General features: G+C 44.7%; 2 protein-coding genes across 7 annotated transcripts in view; one reads left to right on the top strand and one right to left on the bottom strand.

The window, feature by feature from the left end:
* Window positions 1–10,505: 10,505 nt before the first annotated feature.
* CENPQ (centromere protein Q) lies at window positions 10,506–19,141 on the bottom strand. Of its 4 annotated transcripts, none has more exons than XM_064448219.1 (9): window positions 19,013–19,141; window positions 17,762–17,917; window positions 16,993–17,050; window positions 16,168–16,282; window positions 15,258–15,326; window positions 13,862–13,991; window positions 13,462–13,581; window positions 13,120–13,197; window positions 10,506–12,686 (listed from the first exon to the last, which is right to left on the bottom strand). In XM_064448219.1, the coding sequence occupies exons 1-9, from the start codon at window positions 19,097–19,099 to the stop codon at window positions 12,558–12,560; spliced, it is 942 nt and encodes a 313-aa protein (XP_064304289.1). In that variant the 5' UTR covers window positions 19,100–19,141; the 3' UTR covers window positions 10,506–12,557. The 4 variants fall into 4 exon arrangements, with proteins under 4 accessions (XP_064304289.1, XP_064304290.1, XP_064304291.1 ...); XM_064448220.1 differs by having other exon boundaries at window positions 16,993–17,047; XM_064448221.1 differs by lacking the exon at window positions 19,013–19,141 and adding an exon at window positions 18,624–18,724.
* The window catches only part of MMUT (methylmalonyl-CoA mutase), a 24,189-nt gene continuing 22,464 nt past the window's right edge, over window positions 19,105–20,829 (top strand). The window contains exon 1 of one of the 3 annotated variants that reach the window (XM_064448217.1): window positions 19,105–19,192. The gene's annotated coding sequence lies outside the window, so the exon portion shown is untranslated. The other 2 variants (XM_064448218.1, XM_064448216.1) reach the window with 2 other exon arrangements.

Raw genomic sequence — 20,829 nt, 5'->3', positions numbered from 1 at the left:
CTTCTGAAACATCAAGAAACACTTTATTACTGCGAGTGACCAAGCACTGGCACAGGTTGCCCAGGGAGCCTCTGGAGTCTCCCTCCCTGGAGATATTCAAAAGCTGTCTGGACATAGTCTAGGGCAACTGGCCCTCGGTGGCCCTGATTTAGCAGGGGGGTTGGGACAGACGACTTCCAGAGGTCCTTTCCAACATCAACCATTCTGTGATTCCCAATGAACTCAAGGGAAGCAAAGTTATACCAGTTCCTAAGTGCTTTAAAGAAATACATCTCTGTGCACTCATCACTTGGGCACTGGAACTGAGATTTCAGTTCTCAGGGTATCAAGGCCTGAAAATACTTAAGAGAAAATTGGTTTTTCCTCAGCCTAGATGCAATTCAGCTTGTTTTAAAAGTCACTACTACTAAATATCTACATTATTTGTCTACAAGTTAGTTATTTAAAATCTTCTGCCACCTTGAAATGTTCTTTTTTGTGTAAGGGCTTGGTTTTGCTCGTGGTGAAAACTGGAAGGCGATGCGCAGATTCACTCTCACAGCCTTATGAGGCTTTCGAATGGGAAAATGGGCCACCAAGGACTGCACTGTGGGGGAGTACGGGTATGAGGCTTGCCGGGAAACCTTTGGTTACAGTTACGATAAACATTTTTATGTTGCTCTTCCACTGGAATGCAGTAATACTGGCAGTCAATTGCTTCTATTAGACAGAAAAATCTGAGACGCTGAGAGATAATAGGCTTACGAGCACTTTCGGGGGCAAAACAAAGCTTGGGAGACAGTCTGAGAATCTTGAAGCCAACAATCAAGCCCCCAGACTCTCAAAAATATATTTAAGCTATAGTCCGAAGAGTGCTAAACCTGGACTGAAGAAATAAGACCGCGTAGTGCATTCCCCAAAAATGTTTCAAATGTATAAAATGACCAGGCAAAACAGTACACTCTCAGAACACGGGGCAGGGAGAAGCTATAGCATACGTGGTCTCCCTGTACAAGGAGCCCTGATACAAAATCCATTTGCCCATTCTTCTAGTACACTCAAATGTCTCAATGAGTAATAAATACTCTTTGATACTCACACGCAATGCTGCCGCACGCCAGACTAATCTCTGTTCCTTTAGGCTTTGACACAGAAAAAAGTGTTAGCGGAAGAGCTGGCTAAACAATAAAAAAAGTTGCTGGCCAACATTTCCGTCTCCCTGGTGGCAAGTTGCAGGTGTTTGCACCTGACATCCACACTACTCCTGCAAAAGAGTAATTTGGGGCTGAGAGTTTTCCATGTATTCAGTGGTCCTTGATGGATTTTCTACCACAAATTCGTCCAGTCACTTTTTCATGGTCTAAAGAACAAAACATTAATGTTAAATCTTTCTCTTTGACTTTGTCTTTGTCTTTTTGTAAAGCGGGCACAACATTATTGATCTGTTTCCGTAGTGTTTTCAGACCTCTGGCTGGTAAAGTCTCTCTAACGTCTTTTACTCTTGTACGTGTACAACATCGTCCCGCACCTTGGGTCCCTCCTAAGGGCTCACAAGGCGCCTCCAGAGCAGAGGTGAATTCCATGCTTAGGTACAAGTTACTTTTGGAGAACATCTCAAAACCCTGGACAAAAATGATCAAAGAAGATTTACTGATGCTTTCCTGGTTAAACAGCAGCAGGTAACTGGATCTTTTCTCATTTACTCTAACTTTTATCGTTATATGAAGATATTTACACTTCCCTTTCAGTCCTTATAATTACAGCTAGATTTCCTTAGGGAATCTATCTTTGACAAAACACACATAACGCACTGGTAGAGTTGAGCAGATATTTCACTCCGTTGTATTTCCAACCCCTTTTAATCAGCAAACATTTAGCCTTGTTTGTGCTTTTCTTCAGACTGTATCCATACATTTACAGAGGCTGCATCTTTTTATCTGCTCTCTCTGTTGTCCTAGTCCTTCTGGCCCTTTCAAAAACATAATACATTACCGAACCAAAGCGCTACCTGGGCTTTACTGGGATCCTTATTTGGGGTCTCTGGGTTCCCTTCTTCAGAGAAACCAGCTCCCTTTGCAACCGGCCCCAGTAAATGCAGAGATCACGCACAGCATAAAACCTACGTCAACATTCTTCTCCAGGTACAAGCCCAGAGCTCGCCTTTGCCTTCCACACTTTTTTAAAATATAGGAGGTATTTCTTAGTAAATAGTTAGTTACATTTTCACACATTTTCACATGGAAAGCCTTAAGTTTTTATCCTTTTACCTCAACCACTTCTTTCAGGAGAAATCCACTACTAACGGCTATTTCCATAAAGGCAACTTGCTAAGCTTGGTGAGCAATTTGTTTGCTGCTGGTGTTGACACAATTTCTACCACACCAAACTGGAGATTTCTGCTGATGCTAAAGTACCCTGAAATTCGGAGCAAGCTGTTTACAACAGATGCTGTTACACTCCGTGCATTAGGAACTGAACAGGAACCTGGAGGGTCAACATATCTGTTAATAAGCCAAGATTTCCAGCTAATTATTGTCTAGGTATCGCTGTGCCCCGTGGCTCAGACCCAGTGAGGGGCACTCTAGTCAGCCTACCAGTAGATTATAAACAGAGTTCACATGGGCCAAGTCCTTTGCTCGGTGAAATCTCATTAATAGAAAGAAGAGAGCTGTCCTGTCTTGGCCAAGGAAATCGATCCAGATTTCCCTCAGAAACAGGCTGTTGATAAACCAAAGGACTGTCCTGATGTTAAGCGGACTGTACAGATGCTTTAAGTACCCGAGAAGATTCAGGGAATTGCTCTTTGACATTTCCATTCCGGTTTATGGTACAGGGCTGCTGGGAATCAAGTGGGGGTTTTGAGACACCTCTTGGTCATAGCAAGAAACTTTAGGCAGAAGAGTGGGCAGAAAAATACAAGTCTTCAGGTGTCTTATTGGTAAAGAAATGATCAAACACTGTAGTTCTGTCCACCTCCCATTATTTTTGAGAGGAAAAGAAGATTTTGGGAGAATGTATGGTTTTCACTCAGGGTGTTTTATACTTTATATCAGTAAAACACAGTATGTCTCAGGGGTGAATCACCCCTTGGCTCTGCCTTGTAGTTGATCCTTTCCTCAGGAGAAGTCCAAGAAGAGATAGGGCAACTGATACAGTCAAACCCCCACAGACTGAGCACTGACCTCAGACGTTACATACGGATGCTGTCGTCCACGAAATTCAGAGGTTCGCTAATATCCTGCCATTGGATTTGCCTCATGAGACTGCTGCAGATGTCACTCTCAAAGGCTATTTCATTCTCAAGGTGAGATGCCTACAGGATTGTTTCTTTCAGCATTTCTGCTTTCTCAAGCCCAGTTAATGTAACGAGCGTGAACTCTCTCATGAAGTGACATAACAGCAGTCGGAATAACCTCCTTCTCCAGGCTGACAATCTTGAAGTCTTATTGCCGTTACTGCCACCACAATATTTGCCCATGGATTAATTCCACCACTGTCTTATTTTACAGGGAAACTAAATCTACATCATCCCTTTACTGACCTCTCTTCTGCAAGACTAATCACACTGGGAGAAACCAGTCACGTCTAGCCTGAGCATTTTCTTGATGCCAATGGAAAATCTGTGAAGAAAGATGCTTTCACCGTCTGCCTTTTCCAGCAGGTGCCTTCTCTTTTCCATTTACTGCTGTTGCAAGTACAGAACTACTTGTGTCAGTGTTTTATCTTTACTGAGGCCTGGCCTCCACACTGTATTTTTCAAGGGACCATTTCACAACCCATATTTCACAGATTTCTCAGGACACACTTCTCATAAGAGAGAGTACTCACAAATGTCTGCTGATTCCTCCAGCCACTGGACGTTACTGGCTTCCCAGTTAGTATACAATGATTATAAATGAGAATTTGTAGTGCCTTCTTGAATATGAGGAAGGTTTTCAGCAAACTCCATGAGACATTTCTCCGGTATAATTTGTAGCTCACACCTGCTCTATGACCTGGGCTGCTCTGTCTCTGACTCTTTCCATACCCAGGTGCACTGTCTATGACCACTCATAAAGCACACAGGAAAGGTGGCTTCCGTGTCTTTCCTGGGGAACTATGTTTCACTTTTGCATGTCCCTTTAAAAAAGTCACAGATAGTGTCGGCTGGGATCAAACTTCATATACTGTGCCAACAAAGAGGAGTTGCCTTATATAAAAACCTGAATTCTGTGTAAAACCAAAGGAAGAAAGGGGTTGCCTTCTGAGGCTGCCACAGAGCGTGATGATCACCTCAGCTGACGCACCTGCACTGTTTGCCAAAGCATGGGAGATTCAGGCCCCCATGACGACTGCTCCTTCTCTGGCATTTCTGCTGCTTTGCAGGTTCTGTCATTGCTCAATTAAGTTCCTGCACCCCAGTCTCTGGCTACCTGCTCTATCATATCCACAGTGCTCTACATTTTTTACAGACCCTATTTGCGTATATTGAATTCTGCATGATAACTGAATAGGGCTTTTTCTTGTTATACTCACCATCCAACATAAAGCAAATACTTTTTTCATCAAAGGGCTCATGATGCTTGCAATTCACAGGCCTCTTCTTTTTTGGATTTAAGTCTAGATGTCCTAGCTGAAAGCACATCCAGGGAGTGTCAGGTCTGGGCATTTCCTGGAGGGCTTATTCCATAGCACAGCCATGGAATAGCTCTTCGTTTTCCACTTTCTGTCATAGAAGTGAGTTAAAACCACATCATAGTTCAGGTTTTTGCTAGTTCTGACCTTGAATCACCATGCTCTGATTAAGGCACTTTACAAATTGCTGAAATTTAATATTAAAAAATTGCTTTTAACTGGATTAATAGGGCCTAAGTCTAGACTAAACCAGCCAAAGTTGGTCTGGGATCCAAAAACTGAATGAAGTAGAGGGAAAATCTGAAAGTTAAGAAAAATAAAAATTTCATTGAAAACTGGAATGAAGGAATTCAGATTGCATTTCCATATGTTTCTCCTCAAATGCAAACAGTTAGACAAAAGAAAAAAAAAAAAAAATCACCCGGTAGCTTTATTATCTATATCTCTGAAGATCAGATATCCTCTCTCTCAGATGATTCTTGTAGTCATTAGACTTTTAAGAGCTACTGTGTTTTTTATTGATAGCTAGGATATGGTATTTCTCATGTTCTGGATTCCCACTGATCTTCCTCAGAATAAAGGCTGCTCAGATGTTTTTATTTTTTCCAACTATTGAAGAAGCAGCTCCCACTGACTCTCTTATGGCCATTCTCCATTGCGTTCCAGGGCAGATGATCTGCATGGTGAGACTTTTGCCAAAATGGAGCTCTTCCTCGTTTTCACCAGTCTCGTGCAGCGGTTCACCTTCCAACCTACCCCTGGAGTTTCTATCTCAGACCTGGAACTCAGCCCTGATATTTCATTTAACGTCATCCCCAAACCCTGTAAAATGTGTGCTGTAATAAGTTCTTAAAGCTCTAAGAAGTATCAATTTGTTTAAAAAATGTTTAAATTACTTTTTCATGATATCTGCCTTCTTAATTCTTTGGCCAAAATAATTCACAACATTACATCTTAATGAAGGTTTCCAGGACTTCTAAAACAAAGTGGTGGGGTTTTATTTTTTGTTTATCGGGGGAAAGGAGAAGTGGACCAAAAGTGTGGACTAATTGATGACTGGTGGATTAACCTATTAGGTCACCTAATCCGTGCAAAATGATACAGACCCTCAGCTTTCACTTTCTTACTTCCATTTTCACTTGGTAACGTATGTTTGCTGAAAGCATGTCCCCTAGAAATGCTCCCAAGTCCAGCCTTCTCCAAAGAGACATATGGACCATGAAGTTGTGCCTGGCTTCTACTATCCCGCTTAAAGATAAGCATTGCAGAGCCTCTGTGGTGAATGTGGGGTGTTGAGAGCTTCAGGTCAGAAGCTCTGTCTCAGAGCAGAGTTTTGTTGTTCTGTTCACAACAAAAAGGGTGGTTTGGTCTCGGCAGGCAGATGGGTTTGAAGCTGGGTTGGATATACCAATGTTCCTCAACACCTCACTGCGGCTTCTCCCCTTGGCTCTTCTCCCTAATCTTTCCCCTCTTCAGGAGCATTCAAGTCCCTGAGTCCCTGCTTCTGCCTGGGCAGTAATCAGTGATGCCCCTCTGTGGTATGCCTTAAAGCTCAGCTTTTCTTAGATTGGCTATTTTACTTGGCTCTAGAAGGACAATATTGCCTGTTCTGCTATTTCTCCTGAGAGTAGGTGTTGAAGTAAGATACTCATTCCTTCTTCTCAAAGGAACCAGACCTTCAGGTACAGGAAGGCTGCTATAAGGTCTCCCAGAAGGCTGAACAACCCCAACTCTCTCAGCCTGTCTTCACAGGAGAGGTGCTCCAGCCCTTGGATCATCTTCGTAGCCCTCCTCTGGACCAGCTCCAACAGGTCCGTGTCCTTCTTATGTTTGGGGCCCCAGAGCTGAACACAGTAATCACTTCCCATGAAAAACCTTACGCCAAGATGACCTGACTCCAGAAGGTCATAAATGTTTTTCCTGAATATTCTGTAAATGGATAACCTCAGTAACTAAAGCATGCACCTGTGGTAAATAGCTGATACTCCTGTAATGAACCTTCTGACTTGCTACTAAACATTGCATAAACACAAAATTCCAGCTGTCAGATGGCTTCTGCCTCCTGGCGACAGCAAACGGAAGTTAAAATTGACTGGGAGCCAAAACAGCCCTAGGCTGATACTGATTCAAGCCCCTGCATCTGCTCTGCCCCCATAGGCAGCGTGGGAGTCGAGTGGCACTCTTGCTTCAGGCCCAGCATCCTCAGGGTGCAAACCAGATGCATCAGGGCTCATCGGCCAAGTGCAGGTGCAAAGGGAGTTGCTGTTTACTGAGCAATCACTACACAGCATTAAAAGCAGTGTGGCCAGCAGATCGAGGAAGGTAATCCCTCCCCTGCCCTAGTGAGGCCACATTTGAAGTCCTGTGTCCAATTTTGGGCCCCCCAGTTCAAGAAGGGCAGGGAACGGCTTGAGCAAGTCCAGCAGAGAGCTACCAAGATGATGAGGGGACTGGAGCATCTCCCTTATGAGGAAAGGCTGAGAGACCTGGGTTTGTTCAGCCTGGACAAGAGAAGACTGAGGGGAGATCTCACCAATGCTTATAAATATCTAAAGGGTGGGTGTCAGGACGATGGGACTAGGCTCTTTTCAGTGGTGCCCAACGACAGGCCAAGGGGCAACAGGCACAAGTTGGAACACAGGAAGTTCCACCTCAATATGAGGCAAAACCCCTTCCCTGTGCGGGTGCCAGAGCAGGGGCACAGGCTGCCCAGAGAGGCTGTGGGGTCCCTTCCCTGGAGACATTCACCCCCTGCCTGGACGCGGCCCTGTGCCCCTGCTCTGGGGGTGCCTGCTCAAGCAGGGGGTGGGACGGGGTGAGCTCCAGAGGTCCCTTCCAACCTCCACCATTCTGTGATTCTGTACCCTAAAAGGACACATGCCTCTTACTCTGCTCCATGCACGACAGATATATTTAGCAATTGGAGGGGCCTTCCATTAATATCATCTCATCAGGTACACACTGCAAGTCAAGTTACACTAGAACTAGCCCATGACTATGTCGAGCATCGCCTCCTGCACACCTGCAGGCATCCGGTCCTTCCAAAGGTCTATGTATATAAACTATTTACCTTACTCACTCACATGGCTTGTTGTTACTTAACCCGTTAGGTTGTATTGTTAGTGATGCCAAAGGATGCAAGGAAGAAAATCAGCAAGCCAATCAGTTCTGTCCTTCATGAAGCTTTGAAACTAGGTGAAGCCAGAGCTCATATTATTTATATTTTTAGCAGATTGACAGCTGCTGTTCAGAGGCTCCCTGGCAGCTGTTTGGCCAGCAATATGCTGCTGCTATGCTCCTAATCCACATTGTCTGAATTAAAGAAGAGCTAAGTGACAGTGTTGACATAATTCGAGCCAGCAGCTTAGAGGACAGACAAACCTTGGAGGAAGAAACAGTCCCTTGGGTATTAACCAATCTACTTTTTACGTGAATCTGCGTAGAATGCATTTTTTCCTCTCTTGCTTTCTATAATACACCTCCTGGGCATATGCTGTTTGCATTAAACCTTCACAGTAATGGAGCCAATTACTTAGGTTTCATATAGGACTAAGGACACCTTTGCTGTCAGTATCAGAAGAAATAGGCAGAAAACATAATCAACAAGCCCATGGTTCCTCCCCAGTCCCTTCAGAGCCTTTCTGTAGGCTTGGTTCTCTAAGGTCCTTTCCCTGAAGCTCATGGCTCATTCTCTCAAGTAGAGACCGACCTAACCTTGTTTCTCCAACAGGTTAACCCCTCAATTCTTCTTTCAATTCCCCCCATGCCTTGTCTCTCTCTCTCCATCTTTTGCTGTTTTCCAGACAAAATCAGGAACAAATCTGCACAGCTTTACAGGGTTCCCTTTCCACCACCTGGATTCTTCCTTCTGCCTTTGTCTGTCCCTAACCTTTCTGCACTCCTTCCTTTGCCAGACAGGACTGCCAAAACTGGTTCTCACTCTTGGATTCTCACAGTAGATTCACAGGCTCACAGGACTGCAGGATAAGACAGTTGGAAGGGACTGCAGGAGGTCAAAGCAGAGGCAGCTATGAGGTCAGATGAGACTGAGCAGGGCTTTATCCAATCTGATTTTGAATCCAGATGTATCCAAATATAGTTTTGGACATACATAGGTGTAATAGAAAGTACAGTACCTCTCTGGGTCAAAGTTAAATGCCAAGATGGCATAATAAGCCTCCCACTGTTCTATTTTCCAGTGGAGATCTAATTTTGGTACATATCTCAGGCTGAGGTTCAGGCTCTTTAGATGAGCTTGCACGGCATGATGCCTATTGCTCCATTTTTCCATGAGCAGAAGGCACCGGTGTGTTGTTGTGAAAGTAGTTTCCACAAAAGTGACAAATTGCTCACAAGACTAATTATCACTAGAAAACCACCGCTACGTTGCCACTTTGCTTTCCTCTGGGGATGTATTGGTAAATAGAATCATAGAATGGTTTACGCTGGAAGGGACCTTTAGAGGCCATCTAGTCCAAACACCCTGCAGTGAGCAGGGACATCTTCAACCAGATCAGGTTGCTCAGAGCCCCGTCCAGCCTCACCTTCAATGTTTCCAGGGATGGGGCATCGACCACCTCTCGGGCAACCTGGGCCAGGGTTTCACCACCCTCACTGTAAATTTTTTTTTCCTTATATCCAGTCTAAATCTACCCTCCTTTAGTTTAAAACCATCACCCCTTGTCCTGTCACAACAAGCCTTGCTAAAGAGGTTGACCCCATCTTTCCCATAGTCCCCCCCCTTAAGTACTGGAAAGCCGCAATAAGGTCTCCCCGCAGCCTTCTCCTCTCTTCTCCAGGCTAAACAACCCCAACTCTCTCAGCCTGCCTTCATAGGAGAGGTAGATAGACATGCTGTAACATGGAAAACTAAGAAATACTGACTAAACAACACTCTCCTGATTCTGAAAATGTAAAAGATAATCAGCATACTGGACCAGATGCCCTGTGAAACAAGAGTCTTCCCATTTTAAACTATTTTCTGCAAGGTGCAGGAAGAGGTGGTCTAGGCTAGTCATTTATACAATACCAGGAGCCAACAGAAACACTAGAAGTTATGAATGTGCTCTGGAATCAACTGCCTTGGTTAGCAAAGGATGGTGACCTCCAGCAAGAAAAATCTTCAGAGCTGCTCGTCCCATGCTACTGTGTTGGGAGTATCTCAAGACACATGCTGTTAGTTAAAAGCACATGCAACTGGCAGGATTCAGCTACAAATTCAGACACATAAATATAGTCCAGTCTGATGATGCTAAACCACCCTGCCCTTTTGATTTGGACGTGATAACCTATAGCAGAAGGGTCAGTAGAGAAGGGTCAGTAGAGAGAAACACTGAAGTGTTATGGGAGAGCACAATCCCAAAGATGCTTTATTTGACCACGAGGAAGAGCTAATACAGGATATGGACTGATATTCTTAAGAAATCTGTAGCTTGTAACTTACCTGCTTGAAGCCAAGGTGTGTGAAATTGAAGAGTTTCAGGTGCTCCCCAGCCAAATCACACAAGTTCACAGCTCCATGCACACGGAACGGTAAACCTTCTCCAAGAAGAGTCCCCTAATCTCATCAGAGGGTATCCACCATCAGAAGGGTTGAGCTAAGACCACCTCCTACAAGTCTGGGTTTGCTCCTGTTTTATGTTGCCCTCGTTATGTGCGTGTGACAGCCTCAAAGTAACAACGCCCACAGCCAGCCAGCCTATCATCAATCACCCAATGTCAGGACAGAAAAATATTAATTTAAAATAATTACAGCTCGCTCCCGTAAGTATCTAGCCCAGTAACGCAGCGCCTCCATTGCTAGTGACAGAATTGTGCTGCAATTGCAAGGGCCCAGAATTGAGGCTCATCAGGTGCTCTTTGAACGTATTACTTCGCTGTGTAAGTTCACATTTCCTCTAACTGACGAGGTGTCTATGAATAATTATTTTACTGTTGTTATCTTTGTACGGTACAACCACACTTTGATACAGACAGCAGTAACAAGCAGTTATTCTATGTCAAATGAGATATTTATGACACATACAATGACGCGTATAGAGAAATACAGACCAAGTATGAGAGCAGAGGCCTTGATAAATGGAGACATGGGATGCGGTGCAGACAAGTACAGGGTAACAAGCAATGTGGCACAGGAGAGCGATGAGGATGACAAGAGAGAAGGCTTCGGACGGGAGTTCCCTCAGCTACGAAGTGACCAACAATCAGCTCAGGAAACACAGACCCAGAGCTGGACACAAGTGGTTTTAGGAGTCACAAAGAAATGGCGTTTAACAGACATAAAAGGCACTGTACCCTCCCTGCAAGGAGTGCTTCCTCTTTGCATTTAAACGCTACTTTGAGCGTAACATATCACAATCTAAGCAACCAGAATTCGAAGGAAGGGAAGAGACCACACATCTCAATGCCAGGAGCTGACCCCATCGGAAAAATTGCAAAAGGGCTTGTGATTACAGCCTTTCTTGGGAGAACACACAAAAAAAATGCTGCAAATAGCTAAGCAAAAATTCATCCTCCTCCAGTACCCTGTCTTTCCGAGGGTCAGCACGTACGATTCGAGATACATCAGCAATGAATCACTACCTTGTCCAAACCATTTCATTGTCTCTGACGCACATACGCTTCCCAGATTTGTTTACTTCTTTTTCACATCTGTTTGTACACTTTGGCTTAGACAGAATCTTCTGGCACTGTTACACACAGCACCTTACTTTAACAACTTGCTGTCTGGCCGTCAAACCAGCTATTCCTTCATCCCCACGTTGTAAAAAGCAGCAAGTAACCAATTCCTTCTCAACACGTTCATGAAATGCCTTAGATCTTTATTTCCTTCTTCAGTTACTATTTCAGCTTTCCTTGTATGGAAGGTATATCACATCGCTGGCTCTTACTGCCCTTCTCCACACTTTCCTCTCCTTTTTTTCTTTTTTTAAAAAACAGTATCTACGATGTGGCTCACGAAGTTCAAAACCCACATAGTAAATTACTCCTATGTAAGTCACCCTTAAGAAAAGCAACGAGGAGCATATTTTTACTTAAAAATTAAGATAGCTGGCATGCAAGAAAATCATTAACCCATAAACAGGATTAAATTACTTCAGGTTAGTGGCTATGCCAGTATGTGCTACACTTGCTCAGTGATCAAAAATTTGAGAAATATTTCTGAATATTTATACACTTTTTCATGCGATTCAGTACAAAGCAAGCAAGTACTTTGTCTGGTTTTCCTGGTCCTAGATGTAACAAATGCTTTAGATTTAATTTTCTTCCTCTGAAGCTGAAGAATACCTGACAGCTCATGAAATATGAGTACACAACTCTGAGATTAGAGCTTTGCTCTATAACGTTAACTGCTTTCCCCAACCATCTCAATAAACCAGGTGTGAATGGGTTTTTTTAAGCTGTGAATATAAAAATGAAAAAAAAAATCCTGTACATTTGATAAACATTTGCTGTCATAGAGATTTTTTATTACAAATGGTAAGAAAGTTCAACAGGGGATTTGCAACTGAGCATTAGGTAATCATATTTTTAGTATGCGTTTCAGGTTTAAAGAGGATTTAACCCCAAAACAAGTTAGTTTGGTAAGAGATACTGCCTTCACTAATTTGCAGATGCGATATAGAAGTCCATATATAATGGAATAGGTTGCCTTATTCTATAAAAATGCCCAAATAAACCCAGGATCCATTTCCCTCCCTTCTCCTAAGACAGTATATATCAGCATTAGACATCATCCCAGGTCCAAAAAACCTCAATTGATCACTGAAAAAACTAGAGTCCCAGAATGCATCTACAGATTTATATACCAATACCCACAGAAAATGTTTTAACAGAAGTTCATCAGTCACAAGAGTAAAGCCATTAGGAAGAGTTTCCACAGTCACCATCCTGCTGCTGTCCATTAACACAGAGTGCTGGCCTAGGTTACGTTCTGCAAAGGAGATGCCGTGTATTTCAGTTTCTCAAAGGAAGTCCACCTTCTCATAGGTCTTTTCAATGAGGGTTAACAAGTTCTTCAAGTCAGTTGACTGCTGAATAGTGTTCAAATCCTTTAAAAGACCATTCTGATTTTTTATCTTCAAAATTTCTTCCTAAAGAATGAAAGACAGCAAATAAAAAACAGCTTTCAGTGAATCCAACAGAAATTTTACTTCCACGCAGCTTCACTGTACCTGAACACAGCTAAAATAAAATAAAATAAGATTCAAAGACTCAGAATGAGATAGTCTTCCTTCTATCAGTTACAGAGAGATATTTCAGAAATGATTACAGGTTCCCTAGGACCATGGGGTTCCTAGGAAAATACAGGCGATACTTTAAATGGCAGATTTTCTAGGTTTTGTTCTATTTTTAAAACATAAGCATCTAGTTCTCAATGAAACAAAGAAGAAAAAAAAGAGAGAAAACTTTCAGATGTTTCAGAATTTCTGAATTGCCCCCCGACAGAGGTTAAGTGAGAAAAGTACATTCTGTTGCCTTTCTTATCATAGCCAAGGAGTCTCTGAAAATATATTCCACGCTCACCTGCAAAGTGGGCACCTGTACACTGTGCTTGGGGAGTTCTGGAAGGTGGAGTGCTCCACCACCATTTTCCTGGAATACCTAGAAGGGGAAAAGAGAGGAAAAAAACAAAATACAAACTCAAACATCAGACACACAAGTAGGAAAATAAGCTGGCTGTCATTACCCAACTTCTGAAAATTAAGCTTCTTAATTTTGCAACTGAAGTTGCAAAGATTGAAAAGATACATTCCCAAAGGCCGATAAGCGTTCCTTAGAGGACTCTCTCTGCAGGAACAGCTTGGGTGCGGCAGCTCTAGAAACATGTTCTCCTTAGAGGAATGCAGCAACATCCATTGCAAATACCTTCCTGGCCTTTTCTTCATCTTCCTCTAACTGGTTCTTGAGCACCTGGATTTTGTGCTGCAGTTGCTGGACAGTTTCTTCAATGCGTTCTGCTGATTGCTCAGCTTCTTTTATTGCTTCCTAAGACAAGAGAGACAGAAAACCAGAACAAAATCTACTTTAGAGATGGTAAGCCTTGTGCGTATAAGGTACTGGTAATCAGCATCAGCTGAGTCACTGAAGAAATATCCAAAACGATACATTGCTTTGTAGGGAAGGTGGGTGACAGTGATGAACAGTGGGCAACTCCTCAGCAACAGCACAGGCGTGGCCACCAGTCTGTCTACTAAAAAGTTACAACACACTGAGCAGCAGCAGGCAGGTAGGTAAGAGATTTTCTTCCCTTCCTTGCCTTTCATACCTGCAAATGTACCAAAGACTCCTTGTTTGTCTCAAGCATTTGCTTCTCTGCCATTTGAAGACTCCGGATATTCTTCAGGTTGTCCAACTTCCCAGGAGGCACCTTTAAAGTCTTGAAAACTCTCAGCACCCTTTAGTATAGAAAAAATAAAGCATGACTTGTTTAGAGTTCTTCGCAAAACAAAAAGAAAACTGACTAATGACTTCTCTGGGGAAAAACTAAACTCAGTTTAGCCCAATTGCTGCCAGAGAAGTAAAAGGATCCAGACAGGCAGAAAAGCCGTCTTTAATTGTTTTCCTAAAACACATGGAACAGATGCCTAAGGGTGGAACCGGGAATAAGAAATCCCACCATTCTAACCTTTGCTCTTACGTTGACATTGTATGGTTGCTATCCCACTGGCCTGGACACTCCCTGACTCTAAAGAGATGTTAACTAATATTTTTCCAGTTCTGACCTTTCTGCTTTTCAAAGCAAAACTAAGATGTAAAAGCAGCATTTTTAACTGCTTCCAAACAAAGACCATTTTAGTAAAATGCTTTCGTGAAACATCATATATAGTTTTATGCCAGAGGAAGAGCTGTAGCTTGCTCTCAAAGGTCCTTCTGATTCTGAGGAAGACCTGAATTCTCCAGGTTGGAGCTGTCTGTTAGATACACCAAACTGCCATGATTTCCACACATCCCAGATGTGACTGCAGGAGTTTGGCAACTCAGAAACTAAATACGTCACAAATTAAACGTGACGAAAGCCACCCCCAAAAAACCCACATTTATGAAAAGCTAGCTCCTCGTGTTTGAATCTTGAGGTACTGTAAGAACAAAGAAAGCAACATATAGGCTCAGGCTCCATGTTGATAAAAGCCCGGTATACCAACACAACACACACAGTCTCAGACACTCAAGCATACGTAATTACTCCCACAAAGACATAAAACAGCTACAAGTTATGCCCCAATACAAATTTTCAGCTCTCTTTGGAGTAACTTCAACAGTCAGAAAAGGAATTAGCATTTAAGAAAATTTAGCTGTAACTGCTCCTGCCACTGGCATAAAATGGTAACAAAATAAAATAGCTGCCCACAAATTTAAACCCCGTGTAAAGTGTACAAAGTTGATTCAAGGAGCTCTTAAGAATATCTCCTAGGGTCTGTTACTCAGATAGAAATAGTTAAAGTGGGTCTTTCAACAACTCTGGCTTGTCCACTTCAATCAACGCACCATCAAGATACTTCCCTCCTTGATTTTGCGTCAGCTCTCCCTTCCAAGATTTTCTAGATGTGATTGCTCCCAGAAGCAATTCTGTAAGCATGGTACAAAACAACAGGGCAAACTGTGACTAAACCCCTTCTCTCCCTTGTTGGTTGTTTGGGTTTTTTTAAATAATAATTTCTTACCTTTTTTTCAGTAAATTGAGGTGCTTCTGAACATCACTTTTTCCCTCAGGTTCTTGGCACAAAATAGATCTGGAAACAAAATAAAGGCAGAATTTTCATCACAAAGCCTGCAAGCACAGATGTTGTGGTTTAGCCCCAGTCAGCAACTAAACACCACGCAGCTGCTCGCTCACTGCCCCCACCCGTGTGGGATGGGGAGAGAATCAGAAGAGCAAAAGCAAGAAGACTTGTGGGTTGAGATAAGAACAGATTAATCATTAAAATAAAATAGTAATAATAATTATTATTAAGATTATAATAATAAGAACAATTATAATATAATAAAAAGGAAAAAAACACAAGCGATACAACCGCTCACCACCTGCCAACTGATGCTGCTGGTCTCCGAGCGCTGCCTGCCCCCACCAGCCAGCTCCCCCAGTTAACATACTGGGCATGACATCATATGATATGGAATATCCCTTTGGCCAGGTTGGATCTGCTCTCTTAGCTGTGCCCCCTCCCCTCCCGGCTTCTTGTGCACCTGGCAGAGCCTGGGAAGCTGGAAAAGTCCTTGACTTGTACAAGCACTGCCCATCAACAACCAAAACATCAGGGTGTTAACAACATTATTTTCATACTAAGCCCAAAGCACAGCACTGTGCCAGCTGCAGTGAAGAAAATCAACTCTATCCCAGCTAAAACCATGACAACATAGAACACATTAAGTGAAATGAACAGAGTCAGAACTTCTCTGGCTAAAAATTCCCAACTTCAGATAGAAAGTGTTATATTATACCAGACAATATATACACAGCCAGCTCTATCGCCCCAAAAAAGCTCCAAAGGTTTTCCAGTTCATGCAATGTTATGATTTTTACTTTATTCCTTGTAGAAACAAAGATCCACCACCAGGACATTTGGCACTTACAGTATTACTGAATCCATCACAGTTTCCAAAAACTGCCTACTGCTCTCTGAGAGAGTCTGCCAAGATCGTATTTCAGCGCTGGTTAGCTTCACCTTTTTTGAAGAACCTTTTCCTCCTGTTAACACAGAGGGAAAAAGGAGAAGACACGATTTGTCTAACCTGGATAGACAACTTTGTGACTCAGTTCAGTCAGGTCCTAGTCAAAGGTGTAACAGTCAAGATTATTCCATGTGACAAAACTACCAGGTCAAATCTATCCACATTAGGTGATACTTATTATTTGCAAGTCACAAGTTGTTTAAAAAGCACAAAACAGAATAAGTTATTTCTTACAGCAGTTTCATTCCAGATACTGTCCCAAGATCTTTGGCAATATAAGTGAAAAAACACAGAAGGAAATTAAAAAAAAAAAGAGTAGGAATATACATAAGCGAGAAACTCAGGGGCTTCGTCTCATTTTTATGTTCAATACAACACATGCCAGCCTTAAGACAGAAGGTTAACAGAGAAGACAATGACTTGTGAAGAGAAAGATAAAATATTCTGGGTACTTGTGGTAGAATTTTACAAGAGAAGAACACTACTTGCAAATGAAAGCATATGATTGATACGTACATGTACAACACATACAATATGAATACACCCTGGCTGGGACTGGTCTGCAAATATGTGCTGCTGCTGTTCAAGAGAAAACTTTTGAAACTTATTTTAGAGACTCTCAGACATCTACAATTTCAACACAGCAGTTACTATTTTTACTTCCAGTGTTTTTTTCAAAACGCTGAATTTGCATGAGACAAACATAAGGAAAGAATTCAGTCCTACCTGCGGGGGAATAGTCCGCATTTTCCTTAACTTTCCTTTTGACCCCCTGAGTGACCTGCTGAAAAGAAAAATTTACAGCAGATATGGTAATTTTGAAACACCCTCTGCTGTGCAACCATTCATTTACTGCTAGCAACCCACTATTAAAAGGCCGTGAAGGCACTTCAGTGCTTGGCAGAGGTCTGTTGCTGTTGACCACAAAAAAAGGTTCTTTTGAACTGTGAAACAGGAATTTATCTCAAGCAAGTTAAGGAAAGCAATTCACTCTCCTTAGTTCCTCCCCTTCAAATAACAAGGTCATGAAAAAAGAAATGCACAAGAGATGTGGCTATCCAGCTGCATCTTGAGATCATGCCGCTCGTAAGTTAAGTGGTTAAGCAAGCTCTCGCTGACAGAAAGCTGCCTAGTCCAATCCCGAGACACGCAGAAAATTTTTTCCAGAACTGAATAAACATCACCCAAGCTGATTTTACCACTCTGGTCAAACAGATGCTATGCAGCTCTTCAAAACTGCACAGCCAGCTTGCCTTTTAATTAATTATCAGGCAATGGTTCCCTCTACATATCACAGGCAACTAGAAATTCTGGAACCCAGGGAGCAGCTAACGCAGCGGGTCTCACAAGAGCTGTTCACACTGGACATTTCCTCAGGAGGACTATGTTTAGTTAATGAAACATTCTCTAAAAATTCCAGTAAAAAACTGGGAAAAAAAAGGCCTCTTTTTTTTTGGTTCCCTTTCTCATTTGTTTGATGCAAATTAATTATTACCTTTCTTTTTTCACCTTGTTTTCTTCCTTCTCTATCTGTTTCCTTTTTTTTCCTGGAAGGCCCCTGCTGATTTTGTGATTTAAATGGGTTTTTTGCTGATCTGCCACTGGTGCTCTCCCCCATTTTACTGGAAGGTGTGTGGCGGTGCTTCATTATCTGTAAACCAAATGGAACAGGAGAAAACAAAACCAATATTAAAATCCAGGAACTATAATCCATACAGTACAAACTACACACTAACAAGTAAAATGACAGAAATACCCAGTGCTAAATAAGCCCAAATGTTTTCATATCTGCTAGTCCTAACCCCTAAACCTAAGCCTAAATCTGGCATATTTATCTAAGTGCAGGATCCCTAAAAAAAATCCGCATTTGCTTTCTAGACAAGCCTTTGAGTGTTTCACATCTCTTTCCAAACTTAAAAGCCAGCAAGTCCGTACAACAAAGAGCAGCCATGGCAATGCATCGGTAACTTCACTGAGAACTGCCTGATTTGTTCTTAAAGGCCTCCAACGACAGAAATTCTTTATCCTCCTACTATAGTTCAGTGCAGACATCTTATTACCAGAACTTTTTACCCTAGCACCTAACCATAAGGCTCCTTGCTGCAGTTTAAACCTGTGTTTTCTTTTCTCACTCACTGTAGAAAGGCGGAAAAAGAAGCCACACAGAAGAGAGTAATCATTACACCCCCCCTAGCCTTCTCTTTCCTAAGCACAACCACTCAGATGTATTGAGTTTTTCTTTCATCCCTTCGGGCCACTTCTTCCCTCACGCAGAGGCCCCATCACGGCTCGCCAGGCGTCAATCGCGACCCACACCAGGTAAATAAACCCTGCTTCTCCCCCCTTCCAGTAACTACCATAATACGGAGTCCGCCGCCTGCCTCTCAGGGCGCACCTCAGTGGGCAGCGCGGCGCCTCGCCAGATCGCGACAGGGGTCGCAGCCTACCTCAGCGGTGCGGACCACAGCTCCCGGCATGCAACGCGGCCTGCCCCCCGCTGCGGCCCGGGCCCGGCGGGCGAAACGCATGCTGGGAGTTGTAGTCTCCACCCTCCCGTGCCCCCAAACTCCTGCGCCCCCCCAAACTCCTGCGCCCCCCCAAACTCCTGCGCCCCCCCAAACTCCTGCGCCCCCCCAAACTCCTGCGCCCCCCCAAACTCCTGCGCCCCCCCAAACTCCTGCGCCCCCCCGCTCCCCGACAACACCGCGGGAACCCCCACAAAGCCTCATCCCGCCCCGGGACTTACCGCTCCCGGCCGACGCTCCCCGCCGGTTCCCCCGTTACGGCCGTCCAGCCCTCGGCAAACCGTTTTTCCCCGCGCACCCGGGCGCATGCGCACTACGGCAGCCCCGCCGGCGGGAGGGAGGTGCGCGGTGCGGCGCTGTGCGCATGCGCGTTGCCGCCGGGCTCTGGGGGCCGACCGCAGGTAGCGGAGGGGGCCGGCCGGGGCCGGGGTCCGCGGTGCGGCCGCAGCCCGCCCAGCGCTTTCGGCCGCTGGGCGGGCAGGGCCGCCACCCCCCGGGGCAACCCCGCGTCCCGATCCCCCGTCCCTACTGGCCGCCGAGGGGGGCGTGTTGGGGGCGGGCTGTGGCAGCGAGGGGTGCTGGGCGCTGGGCACTGGGTGGGCCTGTCAGGGCGGTGCGGGGCTGCCGGGACGGTGAAGGGCGCTGTCAGGTCCCCGTCTCCGTTCGGCCGTGGGTGCTGTGGTGTGAGGGGTGGAGGGAGAGGTGAGGGGGCAGTGTCGCGGTTCCTCGGGGGTGCGGGGCCGGGGGATCGCCCTGGGAGCCGCGCAGCAGCGGAGGCAGAGGCTGCCTTCCGTCGTCCTGGCTGCAGGACCGCGAGTCTCAACAGCCCCCGGGCTTGTGTCAGCACTGGTGTGGCCAGCAGGAGCCGGGCAGGGATGGGGCCCCTGTGCTCGGCCCTGGGGAGGCCCCACCTCGAATGCTGGGCTCAGGTTTGGGCCCCTCGGGACAAGCAGGGCCTGGAGGGGCTGGAGCGTGTCCAGAGAAGGGCAGCGGGGCTGGGGCAGGGTCTGGAGCACAAGTGTGCTGGGGGGCGGCTGAGGGGGCTGGGGGGGTTTAGCCTGGAGAAGAGGGGGCTGAGGGGAGCCCTTCTTGCTCTCTGCAACTGCCTGAGAGGGGCTGGAGTGAGGGGGGGGTTGGTCTCTGCTCCCAAGTAACAAGTGATAGAACAAGAGGAACCGGCCTCAAGTTGCGCCAGGTGATGTTTAGATTGGATATTAGGGAAAATTTCTTTACTGCAAGAGTGGTCAGGCATTGGAAGAGGCTGCCCGGAGAGGTGGTGGAGTCACCGTCCCTGGGGGTGTTCAAAAAATGTGTAGACTTGGCACTTCAGGATGTGGTTTAGGAGACAAGGTGGTGTTGGGTTAATGGTTGGACCTGATGATTGTAGAGGTCTTTTCCAACCCTAACGATTCTATGATTTTCTGCAGGGACCGGAGTGCGCCTCTGGTGCTCGCTCCTTCATGCTCGTCAGATGATATGTATACCATATATAGCATGTATGTCATTAAAGCAGCTGTGTGGAGCATGTTGCTGCACCACTGTAACAGTGATAGAGATGCTTTCCAGTTTTATGCAGACTTTCTCATAAAGGTGTTAAGGAAGCGTATGTTTCCAGGGAGTTGTGAAGGAGATGAGGCAGAGAGGAGGTACTGGCCCTTGGAGCAAAGCTTTAAAGGTTCTGGAGGAAGTGCAGGGGTAGGGTACAGAGAGAGCAGAAGCAGAGGGGTTTACAGCTTCCAGGAGTTACTCAGTTATCCACCATCTCAATCTTACGCATCGTGAGACAAGCTCTGAAGCTTGTATTATCCCTGTGTTCTTGCATACCACATTTTTTGCTCCTTTCTTTCTTAGTATAGCTCTGGTTTTCATCCAGCCCAAGCCACCTTTTCCAAAGCGTATGATGTGTCAGCAGTTTTCTGACAGTCCACTTCCTTCAGAGTGTCTCTGATATTGAAGGTCCTCCTTTGATATAAAGGAATATATAGATGAGAGAGAGTTGGGAAGGTGAGAAGGTAGCTAGGCATGCCATCTTCATGCA

The sequence above is a fragment of the Phalacrocorax carbo genome, chromosome 3 (genome assembly GCF_963921805.1).
Source record: "Phalacrocorax carbo chromosome 3, bPhaCar2.1, whole genome shotgun sequence".
NCBI classification, from domain to species: domain Eukaryota; kingdom Metazoa; phylum Chordata; class Aves; order Suliformes; family Phalacrocoracidae; genus Phalacrocorax; species Phalacrocorax carbo.
The sequence above is the reverse complement of the archived record's forward strand: the minus strand, read 5'-3'. Positions and strand labels throughout refer to the sequence as shown.

What these genes read in the sequence shown, in the direction of transcription:
- CENPQ (XM_064448219.1), bottom strand. Translation starts at nt 19,099, where the DNA reads ATGCGCCCGGGTGCGCGGGGAAAAACGGTTTGCCGAGGGCTGGACGGC. An exon ending in TGCGGACTATTCCCCCGCAG is followed by an intron (nt 16,283 to 16,992) that starts GTAGGACTGAAT and finishes CTGTGTTAACAG; the next exon opens with GAGGAAAAGGTTCTTCAAAA. An exon ending in CTCAATTTACTGAAAAAAAG is followed by an intron (nt 13,992 to 15,257) that starts GTAAGAAATTAT and finishes TCTATACTAAAG; the next exon opens with GGTGCTGAGAGTTTTCAAGA.